General features: G+C 36.2%; 7 protein-coding genes and 2 long non-coding RNA genes across 10 annotated transcripts; 5 read left to right on the plus strand and 4 right to left on the minus strand.

The window, feature by feature from the left end:
* LOC104751493 lies at window positions 1–959 on the minus strand. The gene is made up of 3 exons (XR_761800.2): window positions 804–959; window positions 505–627; window positions 1–48 (listed from the first exon to the last, which is right to left on the minus strand). It is a non-coding gene; the product is annotated as an uncharacterized LOC104751493 (long non-coding RNA).
* Window positions 1,600–2,709, plus strand: LOC109129602. The gene is made up of 2 exons (XR_002035891.1): window positions 1,600–2,305; window positions 2,396–2,709. It is a non-coding gene; the product is annotated as an uncharacterized LOC109129602 (long non-coding RNA).
* Window positions 3,687–5,862, minus strand: LOC104753872. Its single transcript, XM_010476058.2, has 5 exons — window positions 5,794–5,862; window positions 5,047–5,426; window positions 4,650–4,752; window positions 4,295–4,456; window positions 3,687–4,021 (listed from the first exon to the last, which is right to left on the minus strand). Exons 1-5 carry the CDS (start codon window positions 5,860–5,862, stop codon window positions 3,878–3,880), a joined length of 858 nt encoding a protein of 285 aa, XP_010474360.1. The 3' UTR covers window positions 3,687–3,877.
* On the plus strand, window positions 5,624–8,897 carry LOC104751494 (V-type proton ATPase subunit B1). The gene is made up of 13 exons (XM_010473448.2): window positions 5,624–5,738; window positions 5,878–5,950; window positions 6,118–6,173; window positions 6,265–6,363; window positions 6,478–6,537; window positions 6,647–6,758; window positions 6,869–7,077; window positions 7,331–7,459; window positions 7,570–7,707; window positions 7,797–7,947; window positions 8,051–8,133; window positions 8,231–8,278; window positions 8,363–8,897. Exons 2-13 carry the CDS (start codon window positions 5,899–5,901, stop codon window positions 8,684–8,686), a joined length of 1,461 nt encoding a protein of 486 aa, XP_010471750.1. The 5' UTR covers window positions 5,624–5,738; window positions 5,878–5,898; the 3' UTR covers window positions 8,687–8,897.
* LOC104751495 (calcium-dependent protein kinase 29) lies at window positions 9,233–12,347 on the plus strand. Its single transcript, XM_010473449.2, has 8 exons — window positions 9,233–10,217; window positions 10,676–10,819; window positions 10,938–11,090; window positions 11,195–11,307; window positions 11,398–11,565; window positions 11,653–11,780; window positions 11,870–11,969; window positions 12,055–12,347. Exons 1-8 carry the CDS (start codon window positions 9,233–9,235, stop codon window positions 12,133–12,135), a joined length of 1,872 nt encoding a protein of 623 aa, XP_010471751.2. The 3' UTR covers window positions 12,136–12,347.
* Window positions 14,241–16,691, plus strand: LOC104751498 (RNA pseudouridine synthase 2, chloroplastic-like). Of its 2 annotated transcripts, none has more exons than XM_019237504.1 (8): window positions 14,241–14,650; window positions 14,729–14,872; window positions 14,958–15,191; window positions 15,290–15,492; window positions 15,626–15,704; window positions 15,926–16,101; window positions 16,199–16,319; window positions 16,422–16,691. In XM_019237504.1, the coding sequence occupies exons 1-8, from the start codon at window positions 14,306–14,308 to the stop codon at window positions 16,428–16,430; spliced, it is 1,311 nt and encodes a 436-aa protein (XP_019093049.1). In that variant the 5' UTR covers window positions 14,241–14,305; the 3' UTR covers window positions 16,431–16,691. The 2 variants fall into 2 exon arrangements, with proteins under 2 accessions (XP_019093049.1, XP_010471753.1); XM_010473451.2 differs by having other exon boundaries at window positions 16,199–16,301.
* On the minus strand, window positions 16,552–17,368 carry LOC104751497. Its single transcript, XM_010473450.2, has one exon. The coding sequence runs from the start codon at window positions 17,314–17,316 to the stop codon at window positions 16,843–16,845; it is 474 nt and encodes a 157-aa protein (XP_010471752.1). The 5' UTR covers window positions 17,317–17,368; the 3' UTR covers window positions 16,552–16,842.
* Window positions 17,738–19,029, minus strand: LOC104751499. Its single transcript, XM_010473452.2, has 2 exons — window positions 18,780–19,029; window positions 17,738–18,548 (listed from the first exon to the last, which is right to left on the minus strand). Exons 1-2 carry the CDS (start codon window positions 18,886–18,888, stop codon window positions 18,409–18,411), a joined length of 249 nt encoding a protein of 82 aa, XP_010471754.1. The 5' UTR covers window positions 18,889–19,029; the 3' UTR covers window positions 17,738–18,408.
* On the plus strand, window positions 20,141–21,233 carry LOC104751500 (uncharacterized protein At1g76070-like). Its single transcript, XM_010473454.1, has one exon. It carries the CDS (start codon window positions 20,298–20,300, stop codon window positions 21,120–21,122), a length of 825 nt encoding a protein of 274 aa, XP_010471756.1. The 5' UTR covers window positions 20,141–20,297; the 3' UTR covers window positions 21,123–21,233.

Below are 21,275 nucleotides of genomic sequence, written 5' to 3' on the forward strand. Positions count from 1 at the left end.
GATAGCTCTTCCCATTGCCTTGAATACAACTTCACTTGAACCATTTTCCTATAAAAAGAAAACAAAGTCCATATAAAATTGTTCAACTGAATCATAATCCCACAATGGGAAAACTTAATCATCCTTAATCACACAACAAATGACATTACTAATTACTCAAAAAAAAGTTTACAGCATCTATCTAATAAGAATCCTTGAATCATCATAAATTTGTTCAATCACAAGGCAAAACTCATGTCAACATAAATGAAGCAAAAGAATCTAATCATTTTATAATCCCAAATTAATTGTAAAGTATATAACGCCTAGATTACAAAAGAGCTTATACTAAACCTCAAAAATATTGATCTCTGGATTCAAAACATTCTCCACACCAGTTGACAAAAACCGTTCATAAACCCTAAACCAAATCTCCCAACACGTCACACACACGCACACATAAAAGAATTACATAAACATGAATTGGATTAACACATTTCAGATTCATCGAATATGCAAATATACCTGAAGAAGAGTCATCGCATAGGTGATGTAGTTTCGTGCCCTGCCTTGACTAGTGATTCGAATCTCGTTCGCATCAATCGGCGTATCCGCCTTCGGCTTCTCCACTCTGTGATACCTATCCATCTGAATCCCACCCCAAAAAAAAAAAAAGAGAAAACAAGAAAATCAGCGAGAACCTAGGGTTTATGGATTTTGTCGAATCCTTGTAGCAAAACATACAGAGCGAAACCAGAAGGAAAAAGAATAAAATCGGGATTTATCTTCGAATAAATCAATCGATATCGCTTTTGATGCTCTACCTTAAGCAGTTGTTGCGGTTAGATCTTACGAGAGAGACGAAGATTTCAGATAAAACGAAAAATGGTGGTTTATGCCCAAGGAAGAGCCCTCTTTGTACGGCTTTGTTTCTTCTCCTTATACGCCCTAAGAAGAACCATTTGATGCAAAGCCTCTCTCTGATATATACCACAGCCGCACTACTTCTCTTCCACACACACACACGTTGCACACTACCCTAATCGGTTTCGGTTCACGATTTTATTTTAAACCCAACCAGACCGAACCACGCTAAATCAAGTTTAACCGGTCGAGTACAATGAATAATTTACTCGGAACCGGTAACAAATAATAAGGACTGGTTCAGAAATTCGGTTTAGTTAGATTTTTCCGGTTATGTTTGAGCCATATGTTTTTTTCTTTTTTTCTTTTGTGAGAGTATGTAAATTCCAAATTCTTGTAATAAAGTCTTCAAAAAGATTATCCAGTTGCACAAAATGCGAAGGAAAAAGTCTAAATGGCTTTTTCAGAAAACAAAAGAAAATTAATTGTTTTGATGAGAACCAAATCTACAAGTTATTAATAGAAAATAATTCTGGATTTTCGGTACTAACTAGTAGTATTATTAAATATATTAAAAAGACAAAATTGTAGTTTAATTATAATATTTGGAGAACGTGTCTGTGTTTATTTTTGCACACGAGTACACTTAGGAAGTGTTATTAGATTGTGGACTTTAAAAGGTTAATTTGGATTTGAACATACTTTGGTATTAAAATATGAACAAACACAATACCACACCTTTTCTCCGGGATTTTTTTTTTCTTTCTCTCCCTTTCTCTACAGCCTTCGTGTTTGATTTGGAATTTTTTTTTTCATTCTCTACTCGGGTTTGATTTGGAATTTGAGAGGGTGATTCCCTTTGTTCCTTCACTTCTCATGTTTCTGATTGAAAATCTCTGGATTTGGTTTTGTAGTTTTCTAGATCAGATTTCACTATCTTCTCTTTGTTTCTTTCACTCATCCAGTGAGAAGGAATCGTCTTTCATGTATTCTTCTGTGTAATGGCGAGGGATTCTGTTTATTTGTGAGGAATCAGGATTAACTTTTGATTCTCCGTTATCAAATTCATGGAACTTATCGTTCACACCAAGACCTATAAAAACCTCTGTGGTTGTTGATTTAATTTAATTTTGGTGTAGAACTTCATCAAAGATTTTTGTGGTATTATTGGTTCAGATCTTCCATTGCCTCCAGTGCTAGCTGTTCTGCTTTTGCTTTACTTAGCCATTTGATTCTACATATCTCTATTGTCTTTGAAACATAGACGTTTCTTAAAACTGTTAGCTTACACTACTGATCCAAGATATTAAACCCCCATGTTAAGATCTCATAATGCCACTTTGTGAAGCTTGTATCTCACTGAATCTTGCGACTTTCTGTGGAACATGATTATGTATCCACTGTTTTCGATAACTTAAGCGCTAATGACTAATGTGATAACTAGGATTGTGGGATATCGCAGGTACTGTCAAATATTGGGGATCTTCTTACATAGTAGTAATAGCAGCAGCTATGCCTTTGGTTCTGAAACTTTTTGTTTTGTTGTAAACAGGTCAGGAGGATTATAACAAATTGAGACTTTTGAGTTATTGCAGCGATCATAAGATTTTTGGGGGAAGATAATATTAGTTTGAGCTTTATGATCTGTACAGCTGCTTGACTAATGTAATCCTTCCCATTGCAATTGTCTCAGATCAAAAAACTCAGCAAGAAGATGCAGAAACATGGCGCAATCTTGCATTGGATACACAGTAATAGCCACTTTGAAAGCTTCTTAAAGATTCTTTTGTCTCTTGATGTGTATGATCAAAAACAAAACTGTTGTATGATGAAGACATAATTGCGTTATTGGAATAAGTTTTTTTTGTGAACTCATTGTGATAGAGTTGGATCCTTTTTGAACTCATATATATATATTATATATATATATATATATTTAATATTTAACTTAAAAAAAAATCCATAATAATCACAAAAAATACATTAATAATGACTTTCAAATCCACGTTATATACATTATAAAATCCACACAAATACATTGGACTTTAAAATCCACTATTGTCACATGTTAATTCAAATCCATTAAAAGCATTAATCTAATAACACCCCCTTACACTCTATGCTACAGTGTTTAGACAAACTTATAAAAATATTCTCAGTTTTATACGCACAATAAAAATACTTACTATACCATCATTTAATATAGTTATATATACAATTCTTAGGAAATTTTATGAGCAAAATAATAACTGTCAAACATCAAGAAGAAACTGAGATCTATGTTTTCTTAAGAGAAAAGAAAAATAATGAATGTTTGAACTTAGCTAAAATATATGTAACTGTTATGAATGTGACAATCCATTATTACAAAATAAAATATTGTTGGAAAGCCTTGACCCATCCAAACGTGAGAAGCATTTAACCTTTTTTCTTTTTATTTTTTGTGGCACAATCCAAAATTGAACCATCTAACTTAAGACTAATAGCATATGATCCTTAATCTTTTAACAAAGCTTTATCACATGATCACACCTCCTCACGACGTTGACACAACTACACAAGACAGATGGAGGATACGTTTGGTTCACTACTATTAGAACAAAAGTAGGCCACACTTGTACGATATGGATAATTTGGAATAAAAGTACTACAAGATATTTGAAAATTAGCAATATCCGAAAAAGTTTTACAATAAATTCTACATGTGATTAAAATGTTTTTATTTTAACATGTAAATTAATATAGTGTTAATGATGTTATGAAGATTTATGTTTCTCACGATTTAAAAATCACTGAAGTTAAAAACGTCCAAAATTTGTAAACAGCTCTTTTTGCTTAGTATATTAGATAAAATTCACCTTTGTCATTACAATTTCTGTTTAATATAACCGGGCTGGCCAGCTTTTATATAGATCACTTTCCTTAATTACAAATACAATGAACAACATATACAAATTTGGACAAGTCATATACATTACAGTACAGATAAGCAAAAAACACTTAAGATCTTCAAAGGAAGGAAACGAGGGTTATCTTATATCTCGGCCTCATGTGGTTGAACCAGAGGATCAATGATCTTTTTCCATCCTCCGAAATTTGAGGGGTAAGCAGTATCAGACAGTACGAACCCGTTTACGTAGAAGGTTGGTGTCCCATAAACCCCTCTGGAAGCACTATACTGCAATACATAACGCCACAAAAGCTAAATATGAACTTAAAATTATTTTTCAGGTAACACAGTGAGAGTAGCCATGGTAACACAGGTCATTAGAACTCCGTATTCTTCTACTGCCCTAACGCCAATTCAATTTTTTTGTTTGTGTGGGGGATATTAAAGGGACGGCAACATATAAGATGATGACTAAGCAGCCAGTCACCTTGTCTCTGTCTATAAATAATTTTAGTTCCTAAACCAGTGAAAGGTGTCAAAGAAGGAAGCTGAAAGAATTACCTTGAAGGAAACCCTGGTTGCACGATCAGATTTTTTGTCGCTGAAGCCGGATTTGAGGACCGATTGATATGAGTTTCCCAACGTCCCTGTTCCGAGGTGGACTATTTTCTCCACAACTTCAGGTCTTGACAGGAGCTGTGTTTGCGCATTGTAGAACATTGTCTGTAAAAAAAAAAAAACAGTTTCAGTGAACCATACAAACATCACATAATCAATTCTTAGATTCAAACAATATAACCAGCAGAAGAGAGATTCACAGAGAGCTAAGTTTCAGCTTCAAGACTACAAGATTAAGATCACTCTTTTGTTTCCCAGACCTGCAAAACAAGTTTTTACTATCAAACATTGAACAAACCTGATGCTTGAAGAACCCTTCCAGCAAACAGAACGTAGCATTGGCGTTTTTAGTATTCACAATGTGTAAAGCCCGAGAGGTTACATATGCATTGTCATGGTAGCTGCAAATTCCAAAAAAAAAAAAGCCAAGATTCATTACAAGAACAGTTTTTTTTTTTGACAAATCTTAAATGAACAATTTATAAAACAGAGAGCGAAACATATTTTAAAGCCCAAACCTTTCATAAGCTATTTGTCGTTATGATAGTTAGAAACTTAGAATCAATCAATACAGGAAGGAAGGTACTTAAATTGCATGGAGAACAAAATTGAAATTATAACTAAGCTCAGAACAATCTCAATTTTAAGCTCAGAGACACAAATTGAAGGCAAAAAAGAGAAACTAGAGAACTGACGGTAAAGGAAGGAGATGGAGGAGAAGAGCAACGCGAGATCCATAGTGATGAAGAGCTTGCTTCAGAGGCGGCCAAGAGTCTCTACTATCCGGACAAACCGGGTCATAAAACGCCTCAATCAGTATAGTATTCGGGTCAACAAAACGATGACCCGGTGGGTAAACGAAACCATCTTGCCTCACCGGCGGCACTAGCTGCGCTTCTACTCGCGTTCCGATGATGAAGACGACGACAAGGAACAACAAACCCGTTGTTCGAATCGTCACTCCCTCGATCACACTCTTTCTCTCTTCCCGTGATCGCCGGAGATTAATTAGTATTAAAAAAGGAACCAGAGAGAGAGACGGTGAGTGTAAGCAACGGCTACGATTGCTCAGAAGCTAAGCGAGACACAACTCTATTTCATCTCCAACCGTTGATTTTATTTTTGCTGGCGTGGCATAAACGTGAGCTAATATAATAATGGACTGTTTTTGCAATTTACAGAGTTTGGTCTATAAATGTAAATAAAAGACTTTTTATACAAAAAGATATAAAACATAAATTACGATCCGGGACCCATAAAATAATTAAGATATTGAGATATGGTCTAACCACGTTCACAGAGAAGGAACTTGATTAGTAGTAGTCACAGAGAAACTCATAAACCATAACTCTCTCTCTCTCTCTCGGCTCGAATCGGATCGTTCCAGGTACATGTTTCTGATGATTCAGATCATCCTTGCGCAATTCGATTGCGTCTCTTACCTTGTTCACTTTCACCGGAACTTTTGTCAATCTGAGTTTGTGTATGATAATTGGATCGAAATTTTCCATTGATTTTGTAACCAGGGAGCGGCTTGATCTGTGAAAATGGGGACGAATGATATCGACGTGGAAGAAGGGACTTTGGAGATCGGCATGGGTAAGTCACCCCCATCGATATATGGATTTGTTTGCAGTTTGATCTTGTTTTATTCAGAACTTACTTATCCAAATCTCGTTTGTTTTCGATGTTCTCAAGTCGTTGATGTTGTTAACTATTTTTCTCTAGTATATATATATGACTGATCATGGATCTTTGAATTGCAGAGTACAGAACTGTTTCTGGTGTTGCAGGACCATTGGTCATTCTTGACAAAGTGAAAGTAAGATCATAACTTTTGAATTTTGTTTCATCAAGCGATGCTGATTTACTTTGTGAGAGAAAATTTACTGACTAACACTTTCTTGTGCCAGGGTCCAAAGTACCAGGAGATTGTTAATATTCGCTTAGGAGATGGATCAACAAGACGTGGTCAGGTTTTGGAAGTCGATGGCGAGAAAGCTGTTGTCCAGGTTTCGATTTTTTTTGTCCATTATTGTTTCAAACTAGTAATTATATTTATGTGAATCTGGATCTGTAATGAATAAGTCATTTTGCACATTGACTTACTCAGCTAAGGGTTTCAGGTTTTTGAAGGGACATCTGGAATTGACAACAAGTTTACCACTGTGCAATTCACTGGAGAGGTAACTTTCCAGTTTCCACTAAAGCATTCATTCTTTCTTACTCAGCCTGTTCTTTTGTAACGATTGGTTGTTGTGTTTGCTTCCTGTTTATTAACTTTGTGTGTTTCAGGTTTTGAAAACACCTGTATCATTGGACATGCTTGGCCGCATATTTAACGGTTCTGGTAAACCAATTGATAATGGCCCTCCTATTTTGCCAGAGGCATACCTTGATATCTCAGGTAATTATTCAGGAGGAAATTTTTGCTCCATTGAGATCTCTGAAGCAATAATATCCTGTCTATGTGTTTTGGTTTTTTTTCTTAAATGTGTCTGTCTGTTATATTGATAGGAAGTTCAATCAACCCCAGTGAAAGAACCTATCCAGAAGAGATGATACAGACAGGGATTTCGACCATTGATGTCATGAATTCCATTGCTCGTGGACAGAAGATTCCTCTTTTCTCTGCTGCTGGTCTTCCACATAATGAAATTGCTGCTCAGATTTGTCGTCAGGCTGGTCTTGTCAAGCGTTTGGAAAAAACTGTTGATCTACTTGAGGTAATCCTTGTAACCAGTATCACCACAAATATATATAATCAGAAGATTTCGCTAAAAAACTTTTTTCTACAAGTGTGTTGATTACTTTGTGGTATATCTAAAGGCCTTCAATTTGGAGATGCTCTTTGCTTTTAAAGGAAACTCTGTTTCTTTATAAAAAAAAGTTGAATATCCTTGTTTGTAGACATTCTTCTTCAACGTTGTTTGTCGCTCATTAAAGCCATGATTTGTCCCCCTTCTTGTGGTTTTCTAGGATCATGGAGAGGACAATTTTGCAATTGTGTTTGCAGCTATGGGTGTGAACATGGAGACAGCTCAGTTCTTCAAGCGAGATTTTGAAGAAAATGGATCAATGGAGAGAGTTACTCTTTTCCTGAACCTGGTATATTTACTACTTGTAACTTCTAAAGCTTATTATTATCAGATCATGCTGTTTTTTTGGTGTAATATTTCTTACCTTCAAACGGAACTGACCTTCTATTAATTTAACAGGCCAATGACCCAACCATTGAGAGAATCATCACTCCTCGAATTGCCCTCACAACAGCTGAATATCTGGCTTATGAATGTGGGAAACACGTCCTCGTGATCTTGACCGATATGAGTTCTTATGCTGATGCCCTTCGTGAGGTAAAATGAAAATTTCATACTGGAGTAGTCTCATTATTCCATAATTTTTTTTTCTTCAAATTGATAATAATAGGCTTGAGAAATTGTAGGTTTCTGCTGCTCGAGAAGAAGTTCCTGGAAGACGTGGATATCCTGGTTATATGTACACTGATCTTGCAACTATTTATGAACGTGCTGGGCGTATCGAAGGAAGAAAAGGTTCCATCACCCAAATCCCAATCCTCACTATGCCCAATGACGGTAAACAATTCTATCTCTAAAAACAGTCACCAGATTTTTTGTTTTGTATCTTAGGAAACTTCAATATTTATACTCTTTGTTGTTTTAAAAAAAAAAAAACCAGATATCACGCATCCAACTCCAGATCTTACTGGTTACATTACTGAAGGTCAGATATATATCGATAGGCAACTTCACAACAGACAGGTAATAATCCCCGCGAGACCCTGATCTTACCAATTTCGCTTATATTTTGATTGGGGTCTGAATCAAATTTCATCTATGTTTCTTCCCTAACAAACAGATATATCCACCCATCAATGTGCTTCCATCTCTTTCTCGTTTAATGAAGGTTAGAATCCAACTCCATTTTGATTAATAGCGATCACATTTTCTCTCTAGATCTTTATTAACGTATCATTCCTCGTTCTGTTAGAGCGCTATTGGAGAAGGCATGACTCGCAAAGACCATTCAGATGTGTCGAACCAACTGTATGCTAATTATGCAATTGGTAAAGATGTTCAAGCGATGAAAGCTGTTGTTGGAGAAGAAGCACTTTCTTCAGAGGACCTGCTTTATCTAGAGTTTTTGGATAAGTTTGAGAGGAAGTTTGTGATGCAAGGAGCTTATGACACACGAAACATCTTCCAGTCGCTGGACTTAGCTTGGACATTGCTCCGTATCTTCCCTCGCGAGCTTCTTCATCGTATCCCTGCTAAGACACTTGACCAATTCTACAGTCGAGACGCAACCAGTTAAATCAGGTAATGGAAGCTCTATCTCCCATCGAACTCTTTTCCACGTGAAAACTGTGAATTTTGTGATGTATTTGTTTGATGTTTATATAGAGAAACAAAAAAAAAAAGAGAGCTATATATATTTTGTTATCTTCCAATATTTGTGATTTTTTGGTTCTGTAATATGTTCCAAAGTGAATAAAAATCGATGAAACGATGTCGTGTTGACAATACCTTCTTATTTTTTGATACTTTGGTTACCCAAAACGATGTCGTATTATTTTTTGATACTTTGGTTACCCAAAACGATGTCGTATTAAAATGTTTACAAGTTGTGGAAAGAAATCATGATGACAAGGAAAACCACCGAGGTAAGGGAATCAATGAGATTGTTGAACCAAACTTATTTTGTCCTTTTCTCCAACGCAATCTCCGTAATCTATATATATAATCATCTTAAAACAACCTTAATTATTCGTGAGGTTTGATAAATTATGTACTACTACTACTGTATTGTATTACCAAAAGGACAAGGGAACCTAAAAGAGACCCTCTCCAAGGGGCCACAATGAAGAAAAATGATACCCTAACCTTCTCTAAACGCAAAAGCAAGGCACCCCCACAAACCCAAATCAGTGCAAACATTATTTTCATCTCTTTTAAATTTTCGTTTCGTGTATTCTCTCCTTTATTTCTAAAAACAAAACCAAAAAAGTCTAATAAAAATCACGGAACAAGACCGATCTACTTTGCTCACATGCTTAAAAACCCAAATAAAGCGACCAAAAACCAGAGAAACAAAAACATTCGAACAAAACATTTTTTCAGAAATAACATTATGGGATTTTGCTTCTCTAAATCTCAAACCCATGAGATCCCAATCTCTTCTTCTTCCGATTCTAGCCCTCGTCATCACTACCAACCTCTCCCCAAACCAACCGTTACTCAAGGCCAAACCAGTAACTTCACCTCCACTCCTCAGCCCAAACCCAAACCGGCTCCCCCTCCTTCTCATCATCCTTCCTCCTCCTCCGGTTCTCAAATAGGTCCAATCCTAAACCGACCAATGATCGATCTCTCAGCTCTCTACGACCTCCACAAAGAACTCGGACGTGGCCAATTCGGAATCACCTACCGATGCACTGACAAATCCAACGGCAGAGAATACGCTTGCAAATCCATCTCAAAACGTAAACTCATACGTCGCAAAGACATCGAAGATGTGAGACGTGAGGTCATGATCTTGCAACACCTCACGGGTCAGCCAAACATCGTCGAGTTTCGAGGCGCGTATGAAGACAAAGAGAATCTTCATGTCGTCATGGAGCTCTGTTCTGGAGGAGAGCTCTTTGATCGTATCATCAAGAAAGGGAGTTACTCTGAGAAAGAAGCTGCTAATATCTTCAGACAGATCGTTAACGTTGTTCATGTTTGTCATTTCATGGGCGTTGCTCATAGAGACCTAAAGCCTGAGAACTTCTTGCTTGTTAGTAACGAACAAGATTCTCAGATCAAGGCAACTGATTTTGGACTCTCTGTTTTCATCGAAGAAGGTAAAACGTAACGTTAAATTCATCTCTTCTTGACTTCTTGATTACTTAAATTACGACTACTGTTTCTTTTCTAACGTTAGAACCAAATTGTAGTTTCATTTCTAACGTTAGAACCAAAATTGAGTTTCTTGTTTAAAAGATTTGTCTTTGCTTTTACATTGAGTAATTGAGTGTGTTTAGGAGATCAACCATTATGTTTAAACTTGTGGTAGAATCAAGAAAAAAGATAACGACATTGTATCTCCGTGTGGGGTTAATCTAGTGTGACACCAAGTCAACTCCGAAAACGACTTGAGTCAACCCAAGTCAACAGATGTTTTCCACAAGACTTTAAAAAATGACAACAAAAAATATATTAATTCACACCAAAGACTTTTGAGACCGAAGGGCTAGGATTGAATCTGCTTGAATTTACATATTAGACTAAACTTTGGTTCTATATGACAATTTTCGTGTAGGCAAAGTGTATAGAGATATAGTTGGGAGTGCATACTACGTTGCACCTGAAGTTCTACATCGAAACTACGGGAAAGAGATCGATGTATGGAGCGCCGGTGTCATGCTGTACATCCTTCTTAGTGGTGTTCCTCCATTTTGGGGAGGTATGCTAAAATAAATTTCAATCCAAAATTTATTGCAACATACTGGTCAGTTTAAAGAATGATATATGAGACATGAAATTGTTGAAAATATCGGTACTATTTAATGTTGTTTGTTTAGAGACCGAAAAGACTATATTTGCGGCGGTTTTGGAAGGGAAGCTGGATCTTGAGACTTCTCCTTGGCCTACTATATCGGAAAGCGCGAAAGATTTGATTAGAAAAATGTTGACAATAGATCCTAAAAAAAGGATTACAGCAGCTGAAGCACTTGGTATGTTTGCAATGCGTCTACATTTGTAACATATTTTACCTCTCAAGTCCTAACTAACCGATCTTTTGATGCGGTTTTTGTTTTATTGAAAAAAAAAAAAACAGAGCATCCATGGATGACAGACAGCAAAATATCAGATAAACCTATCGATAGCGCTGTTCTTATTAGGATGAAGCAGTTCCGCGCGATGAACAAGCTCAAGAAACTTGCCTTGAAGGTAAAGTATATGAGTATCCATCTCCAAGATTATTTCAAGAACGCTCTAAAAATAACATAAATTTAGAAATTCTTATGTTTTTTTTATTAGGTGATAGCGGAAAACTTATCAGAAGAAGAGATAAAGGGATTAAAGCAAATGTTTAAGAACATGGATACAGATAGTAGTGGAACCATCACTTTTGATGAACTAAGAAGCGGGTTACATCGTCTTGGATCTAAGCTTACGGAATCTGAAATCAAACAACTCATGGAAGCTGTAAGAAAAAAACAAATAAATATATCCAATTGTTTAATTATCAAACCATGCAAAACTTTTTAAAATTGTTTATGTTCATATATATAGGCTGATGTGGACAAAAGTGGGACGATTGATTACATTGAGTTTATAACAGCAACAATGCATCGCCATAGATTGGAGAAAGAAGAGAATTTGATAGAAGCATTCAAATTCTTCGACAAGGACAGAAGCGGGTTTGTATTCTTAATTCTTATACACGTCTCCTTCTAATTCACCTAAATAAACACAACTAACACGTTATTCCGTTTGTTTGTAAAATCAGATTTATCACAAGGGATGAGCTTAAACATTCCATGACACAATATGGTATGGGTGATGATGCGACCATAGATGAAGTTATCGATGATGTTGATACCGACAACGTAAGGAAAACATTTACTTCTGATTCTTTTTCGTTTCGGGTCTAACGATGATGGATGATGATGATTGTGATTGATATATATATAGGATGGGAGGATAAACTACGAGGAATTTGTGGCGATGATGAGGAAAGGAACTACAGATTCAGATCCCAAGCTGCTCAGATGATATACTCAACTACAATGACGGATGCTTTAATTTGCTTCTACTATATAAATAAAGTAAACACGTACGATAAATAAACCCGAATGAGATGCAAATTAATGCATTCCTATGCTTTCTTTCTTGGTATGTTACATAAAATGAATTATAAGTACCTGCGTGAATATTAAAAAAAAAAACAAACAAAATTCGTTTAAGATGACTCGTTTTGTTTTGTATTTGATCGTAAACCCTTATTTGTGATTTAAATATATAATTGTTTGTCACGTTACAAAGTACATTATAATTGAAACTCTATAGTACCATTCTTAATTTATGGACACAATTCCTACTTTTTATAATTAGGAAAAAAAAAAAGTTTGTCCACCATCCTCAGGACCTCCGCAGATGCTACCAAATTTGTTTTTGTTTTAATATAAATTATTTTTTAAAAAAGTTTGTAATAATAGTTTAAAGATCGTTGAAAAATATAGCAAAATTTTAGTTTTTTTGCCATTACCAGAAGGAATTTTGGTTATTTACATAATATGGTTTTGTTTAGTGATTTGTTTTTAAAAAATGAGTCAAGCATGTTTTATGAAATTTTTGGAAGCTCACTTTCATGTTGTTACAAAGAGATTATATTCAGGGTATAATCTGTAGCCTGGAAAGTTTATGTGGATTGATCTCATATGCGGCAATTTTATTAAGCTAGATCACATATTTTATCCAAAGATTAACACAAACATCAAAATATTTCTTTTGTTGTTTCACTTTTTTCTGATTTTAAAAAGTATATATAGATTTCAGTCAGAGGAAACTATATAGTATATAGTATATACATTAGCATGTATGCACTTACAATTATACATTCCAATATTATTAGTTTAAAAGATCATGAAAAATTGATTGTTGTTTCTATTTTCTCTTTTGTAAAGATTGGCTACTTCAATGACAATAACGTTGGCCAGATATATATTCTTTTCTATTGAATTATGTAGTATCATAATTTACATATATCATGCAAATTTTTTTAGCATCTCTAGTTTATTTAATGAATACACTGGCACAATAACAAAATAATGTAATGGAAAGAGGTTGTCGGTAATTCATCTTATTAAAAGAAAGATCTACCATATTCCACTTTATGCATAACTTTTTCATAATTTAATCATTTACAAGTTTGTGATGGGTCATGTGTTATATTAGTTGACGTGAAAACAAATCTAATATATAATGCATCTTCAAATATTATCATGTTATGGAGTGTTAAATGAAAACGACCTTTTGGAGCCATTTGAAATGAAATGATTTTTGGGAAATTAATGAATGAGATAAATTAATGCATTTTTACCTCAAACTTAAATTTACAAAAATACAAAGCATGTTTTTAACTCACTCTGTTATATATGCACATATGTTTTACATTCTTTTGTCTTAGACGTATGCACATATGTAGGGGCGATGATAAGATTTGTAACGATGCTAATCTCACCAGACATGTATGAGCTGCGGCGGACCTATTAAGAAATGTTAGTGAATACAGGTTAGGTGGAGCCGAAGCCTCTCCTCCTTTGACCATTTTTGGGTAAATTCAAATCACTTTGCCACTTATTTTATTTTGACTAATGTAAAATTTTTAGTTATTTATATACTTTCACTACCGAGTAAAACAATAATATGATTGAGCCCATTATTATTATTCCCTCAGTTTTACAAAGAGTATCATTTTAGAGATTTTTTCTTATTTCACAAAGAGTGCCATTTCATATTTTCAATGCACTTTTTTACCCTAAAATTCCTAGTTTTACCTTTATTTTAAAACTAATTAAACTATTAATTACTTATTAAATAGGAGCATATATATAATTCAATATTTTGTTAATTTGTGTAAAATATGTCTTAATGATTCTCTTTGTAGAACAGAAAAGGTACTATTATTTTTTTCTGAAAAACTGCCATAAAGCTAGCTAATCAAGTGGTCAATTTAAAAATTAACTGAATTCTTTTATAATAGATACATAAAGCCTTGTTAAGGCCCATTTATAATAACGTCAAGATTTAGAAACTTCAATTTTTTGACGGCGGCATATCAAAAGTTTAAGAGTACAAAAACCTCTAGTGCATGTAGAGGCTTTCAAGTTAGTTTCAGATACCAAAACCGGATTTTTATTTTTTGAAGTTTGACGAGACGACGATGCTCTCAATCTCTCAGCTGCCGAGTTTCTCGTTAACCTCAGTCAAATCCCTTCGTTATCCTTCTTCGTCTCTCTCTCTCTTCTTCTCCTTTTTACCTAGGGTTTCCAATTTCGTCAGAGCAAGTTCTGGAACCCCCAATTTGGTCGCCTGTAGTCCCACGGAGAGCATCATCCCCAGAGTTAACAACGCCGGTCTCAGAATCGAGGAGACAGTCGACTCCGTGCAAGGGAAGATTCGGATTGATTCGTGGATCTCTTCTCGTGTCATTGGCGTTAGCCGAGCTCGTGTACAGTCTAGTATTCGATTGGGACTCGTTACCGTCAATGGCCGAGTCATTGATAAGGTTTTCACTTTGGATTCAATTTCTTTAATTATTTTCAATTTCCTAATCTTTCTCAACCAGGTTCAATCTCTTTTCTAGGTTTCGCATAATGTTAAAGCTGGCGATGAGGTCAATTGTACAATATCAGAGCTTCAACCTTTAAAAGCTGAAGCTGAAGATATACCATTAGATATAGTTTATGAAGATAAACACCTTCTTGTTGTTAACAAACCAGCTCACATGGTAATCACATCTTCTCAATATACTAAGATTATATAGACTTTGAGAAACCGTCATTAGGATTTTTAAGTATCTTTCATATGTTTAGGTTGTTCATCCTGCGCCTGGGAATCCTACTGGCACGCTTGTTAATGGCGTACTTCACCATTGTAGTCTTCCCTGTGTTGTTTATTCAAACCCAGAAGAAGATGATTCCGATGATGAAACTTTTTCAGATGATGAAGAGATGACGACCTCTTCTAGTTCATATGCTGCTTCAGTTCGTCCTGGTATTGTTCATAGGTTGGATAAAGGCACCACTGGTTTGCTCGTTGTAGCCAAGGTTAGTGTTTTTCTTTCTTCTTCTTCTTTTGGTGGCTTGTTTTAGAGAATAACTACTTTGATTGCTTCTTCTGACTTTAATGAAATGTGTAATGGCAGGATGAACATTCTCATGCCCATCTAGCGGAACAGTTTAAGCTACACACAATTGAAAGAGTATATGTGAGTCTTACTACTGGTGTTCCTTCTCCACCTCAGGGGCGTATTGAGATACCGATTGGTCGTGATTCGAGTAATCGCATCCGTATGGCTGCTATACCTGGAGGAGTAAGCGGTGGAAGAGCCCGCCATGCTGCTAGTAGGTGATGAGAGCAGTTTTTTACTAGTGCACCAAGCACTATAAACACTGCATCTATCTATTCTTCAGAATGATTAGAAAAAATCTCTCAAGAGCGGTGTAACTGATACTGATATTCTCAAACAATTTTCTTCTAGGTATAAGGTAATTGAAACACTAGCTGGAGGTGGCTCTGCATTGGTTGAGTGGAGACTGGAAACCGGCCGTACCCATCAGGTATTCTCAAATGTTCAGTGTGAAACTCTGTCTACAAGAAGGAATATTCATTACTATCTTTGAAAGTCTACTACTTTTTACTGTTTCTTTGTTGTCTGTAAGAGCTTTAGTTGGCCTATTTGTTTATGTTACTGCCCTGAGTCATCTATTTCAAGCTGCTTTGAACAATTGAACTTGTGATGTCTGAAAAGTCTTATTTCTACCATCTTGATTTGAAGTAGATACGTGCTCATGCTAAGTATATGGGAGTTCCTCTATTGGGTGACGAAGTGTATGGTGGAACAAAAAGCATGGCCCTTTCTCTTCTGCAGAAAAGAGTCTCCCGCAGTGATCAAGAAGAGATCATAGAGCTAATTTCCAGACTGGATAGGCCGTGCCTTCATGCTATAGTTCTCGGGTAAGATAACTCAGGCCTCAAATCTTATATATTCGATTAAAACTTAGGAGCAGAACCAGTTAATAACTGCTTTTTCAACTCTGTTTTTCCTTGATAGCTTTACGCATCCATGCACCGGGGAAATTGTTAATTTTTCATGTCCACCACCTCCAGATCTTGCAGAGATAGTAGGCTTGCTACGTAGAAGCGGAAGAGAAAACGTAACCCAATTCTCTCTGGTTTCTAACTAACCTCATACCTTGGGACTCTGTTCTCTTTGACAAAGATTTGGTTATACGCTTGTACTGAGACATCTAAGTCTTGCTCTTTGCTTTCCGCAGGCCAACTAATCTCTCGACCTTGGTTTAGGAATCTTTCCGCAGGCCAATGATTGTGGAGATCTAAAGAAGGGAACTCATCTTCGTTATGATGATCTTACTCGTCTCTGGTGATCTCTGGCGAAACAAAAGAGGTTATAGATTCCAATGTATTGATCGTTATGATGTTGCAACAAGTTATTTTAGAATCAAAAGCCTTGTTTATAGCTTGTAGAGGTGTGTATGTATACAGACTCTTCAATGACATTTCAATGAAAATCTAAGTTCGTGCAACACTCAAAATGACAAAGAACCAAAAATCTCCTAGCTTCTTCTTCTTCTCGCAGCCCATTTACAGCAATAGTTCCAAAGGCATCAGGAAGAAGAGCCTTACAAACAAGTCAATTTAGCTCTTGTAACGTTCCTGCACAATGATCAAGTCAAGTCACGGTTGATCACCACGGCGTTTTTTCTCGATCATCTCTCTCTGCTTCTCCGCAAGCTTATCCAAAGCAGACGAAACCGCATCGCTTCCATTGATCAGCAGCTTTGTGATAACCTCCGGATCCGTCTCAAATCGCGCCGCCTCAAACTCCTTCCTCGCGTTCTCTCTCAGCACGTCTCTCCACAGATTTCCCCTGGAATCAATCCACATGAAGAACCGAGTCGCTCGTAATATGTCTCTGTACAAACTCAGCGCCTCCCGGCGCGTGCTCGTCAGACGCTGCCTGTTCAGCAACGCAGCTTCATCGTCGTCGATAACTTTTTTCTCTTTTTTCGCTAGATGTCTATCGAGAAGCTCTTCAACGGTGTCTGGACCTTCGTGCAGGAGACGTCTCGTCAACACGGCGCTCCGAGCCATCAGATCTAGACGACCTGACAGATTTCGCCATTTCTGAAGCTTCGCCGCCATCATCATCTCTCTCTCCACCAAAATTGAAAATTTTCGTCTTCTACAACGACATAGAAAATGGGCTTATTCATAATGCTGTATAGGCCCATTTATAGCCCAATATAATCGCTCGGGCGCATAGAATTGTCTATTGAACCTCTGGAGTCTGGAGTGTTTTGGCTTGTGTTCCACTTCCACAGAGGAAGAAGAGAGAGAGAAGTAGAACTAAACTTCCATTAATACTACCGAAACAGCCTTTTTCTATCTCTTCCTATGATGAACTCAAAAGTTGTGACTCATCACGAAGATGTGAATTGGAAAGATGGCGGTCTTAACAAATAACACAATGACTTGAAAATGGCATACAGAATCTGTCACGTGCATTCAGAAAGGATGTGAGAAGATGAAGAAGAAGCTGACATACAACTTTAAGTTTAAATACAGTATATATATATATATATATTTTTTTTTTGCCATGTCGAAATCCACAAACATGGTTTTGAAGACACAAACGAGCAAACAAGTTTTAAAACAAATGAACAATTATGAGAAACCAAATATTCTCTTACTTTGTGCTTAACTGAAGGTGATGCAATGCTAAACTCTTCAAGTATAAATTCTGATCAGCTTTATTATGGTTAAATTCTCTCTTGCGTATATTTTTCATCTCTATAGGTTGTTGTTATTTTCAACGAGCAACATCAAACTCTCTTCCACCTGAATCTCTCTGACACACTTTTAAGATCCCAATTCTTTTTCCCTAACGAGATCACTTTTATTCTAGTGATGTTCCCTTGCAACCCATCAAGAAAGGGTTTCATGTTACCTAAGAAGCTTCATAGATGGGTTGCAGCAGAAGATGACTACAACAAAAGTGGTATCGTTCTGAGAAAACGTCAAAAAGAATAGAGATCATAAAGTTCAGGGTAAAAGAGAATAGGATGTTGCTCACTGAAAAAACATATCAATCTATAGAGATGAAGAAAACATGCAAGAAATGAGCTTAAACACAAAGATGACCAGAATTTCTACTTAAAGAATCTAGCATTGCATCAACCTTCAATTAAAAGTAGAAAAGCTTACAAAAAAAGAACATATCATCTTTACACCAACCAATGCTTAATGGCCTTGCATATCTAACATCTCGTCAAGTCCTTTAACTCTCTCTAAACCTTCACTAATCAGATACCGAATCTTCTGTTTGTCGTTGCAGTCTCTGTTCTTTCCCATCTCTTCCCTAACCGTCTGTTTCAATTCCCCTGTATAAATCCAATCACAAACACACTTATTACTCGAACACAAGAAACAACCAACAAAGCTTATTAAAATCCATGAACTTTTTGTTCAAAAAACTACTAAACCCCTAAATTTCAAGATTTTGTAATCAACTAGATCTAGACGGTGAACGCAATTTTCTCGTGTCTGAAAGTTTCAGATGTATTATATGATTCTCGAGATAGTGTTCGGGAACAAGAAATGAAAATACGAACCTCTAACATGAACAGGAGCTCTGTGAGCTATCTTCAATGCTTGTCGGTAAAGCTTAAGAACTCGAGCCCGAAGAATAAAGCTCTGCAAATCCAATGCTTGAACCATCATAATTTAATCCCCACCCGTTGAAACAAGAATTCACGCTTGTGAAAAGGATCTCTCGATTCAGAAAACCTGAAATCGAAATCGAAATCGAAATTTAGGGCAATAGATGTTCCCCCTGAGTTAAAAGAAAAAAAAATGGAGAGAAGAAGAAGTCACGTGAGAAGCACATGATGATGAATTAATGAAACGGTGTGCAATACAGGTTTTAAGTGTAAACCGGTAATCAGTATTAAACTATTAATCGTGAAATTTACTGTAGCTTGGTTTGGTACGATTCCTACTTAATGGTTCCCAACTTTGGGAATCTCTCCGAACCATCGCAGTAATAAGTAATAACGACAACGCAATACTGCAAAGAGACAAATTAGGTAGCTTCAAAAGAAAAAAAAAAGAATACTAAGGTTGGATTAGCATCGTGTTTGAATAATAGTATCATTTTCTTTAATCTCCCCTCACTAGTGGACAATTTTGCATTATTTTTGGTTTATTTCGGTTTTTGTCACATTTTTCAGCCTAATTAAATAAATCGTTTACTAGTTTGTTCGTGCCTTGGTTTTGGGTGGACTAAATAATCTAATATTCTCCCATTTTTAAAAGTTTTTCTATGAAGCACGAAATAGTAAATCCAAAGATATCACTAAATTAAACAGGAAGTTCGGTGATTCAATAAAGACACAACATGTGATTTTAATATACTTCTCTTATTAAGTTATTTGCAGAAGAAACAAAAACACACACATTGGTAAATATTTAAGCCTAATGATTATTTTGTTTATTGTTTTCATGGAAAAAAATGTTTACTGAATGCGTTGGTCATTTTTAATCTTTCAAGTTTCAACAACCGGTTTATTTTACAAATTTGTGGGGCGATTGTAATTAGTAAAAATACTAGCTCCAACTAGTTCAATGCATCTTTGATAAGTTCTAACTTCTACTTTCCAATATAGTTGAATTTTTCTTGTTTTTACATGTTGGAGGTCCAAACTATCAAACCCCTATTTCAAAAGAGTAATATACTATTTTGATTTTTAGACTTTTAAGACCCAAACTAAAGTCAAATTAGTAATTAACTAATCGTCATCCAACCATAAAGATAAAATTTATTTACCTTTAAGCCTTTAGGTAGTAATAGTATAGTAACAAAAAGAGGAAACTTGCAACAATCGGACATGCCTTACGCATTTAAAATTTTATAAGTCGGCCGTATAAAAACACAAAGGTCTTTCTTCCTTTTTATATCACAATTGACCAAAAACTCTCCTCCAATCCAGGCCACATCGTTCACCTTTTCAAACTCATTTCCTCTCTTTTTCCTTCTTCTCACATCATAATAGATCCCCAAAGAACAAAAACCCACAATCCTCTGTTCTCATCTACGATTTTTTTTTTTTTTGCTTTTCTTGTAATCATCAATGGACAGTAAACACCATACTTTGACTTCAAAACCTAAAAGCAAGAACAAGCTCTTGCAGATGCTTCCCAAAGCTATGTCGTTTGGACATCGAGTTCCACCGTTTAGTCCAGGAAGAGATCTCCACCACAACCACCACAGTAGCGCGGCGTCTAACAAAATGTTTTTCTCTGGTCCTATGGTTCCTTTGGTTTCTAACGCGGCTAGGGTTAGAAGAAACAAAAACGACAGCGTTTGGGACGAACCCACTTCACCTAAAGTCTCTTGCATCGGTCAGATCAAGCTTGGTAAGTCGTCTAATAAATGCCCAACCGGTAAAAAGAAGAAAGCCGCTGCGTCGCTTATACCTAAAGTCTCTAAAACGTCGTCGTCTTTGACCAAAGAAGATGATAAAGGTCATGTTTCGAAGATCAAACGTTTCTTCTCTTTCTCGTCGGCGAACACCGCATCAAGAAAATCTCATCCCACCGCCATCTCCGCCGCGGATGAACATCCTGTCACGATGGTTTCCGCGGCGGCGGCCGTGCCTTCGTTAGGTCAGATGAAGAAATTCGCAAGCAGCCGTGAAGGTTTAGGTGGATTTGATTGGGCGGCTGAGATGAAACTTGGAGAAGACTCGCCGGCTGATCATCACCGTGGTTACTATTCCGACGACGACACGAGAGGAGCTAACTTGAGAGGCGATGATGATGACGACGACGAAGACGACATAATAATCCCGTTCTCAGCTCCGTTAGGGTTAAACTTAAGACCAAAGAAAGAAGTTAACTTGTGGAAGAGAAGAACCATGGATCCACCTAAACCACTTCATCTTCAAACCACTTAAGATTAAAATTTTCATCTCCATTTTTTTCACTTTCAATATATATAAATTAGTGGTATCCAAAATTGTAAACTGATCATCATACACAATAAATCTGGATTTTGTTCTTAATCAGTTGAAGACTATATTGTGTTGTTGATGATGATGATCGTTCAC

The sequence above is a fragment of the Camelina sativa genome, chromosome 16 (assembly GCF_000633955.1).
Source record: "Camelina sativa cultivar DH55 chromosome 16, Cs, whole genome shotgun sequence".
Classification (NCBI taxonomy): domain Eukaryota; kingdom Viridiplantae; phylum Streptophyta; class Magnoliopsida; order Brassicales; family Brassicaceae; genus Camelina; species Camelina sativa.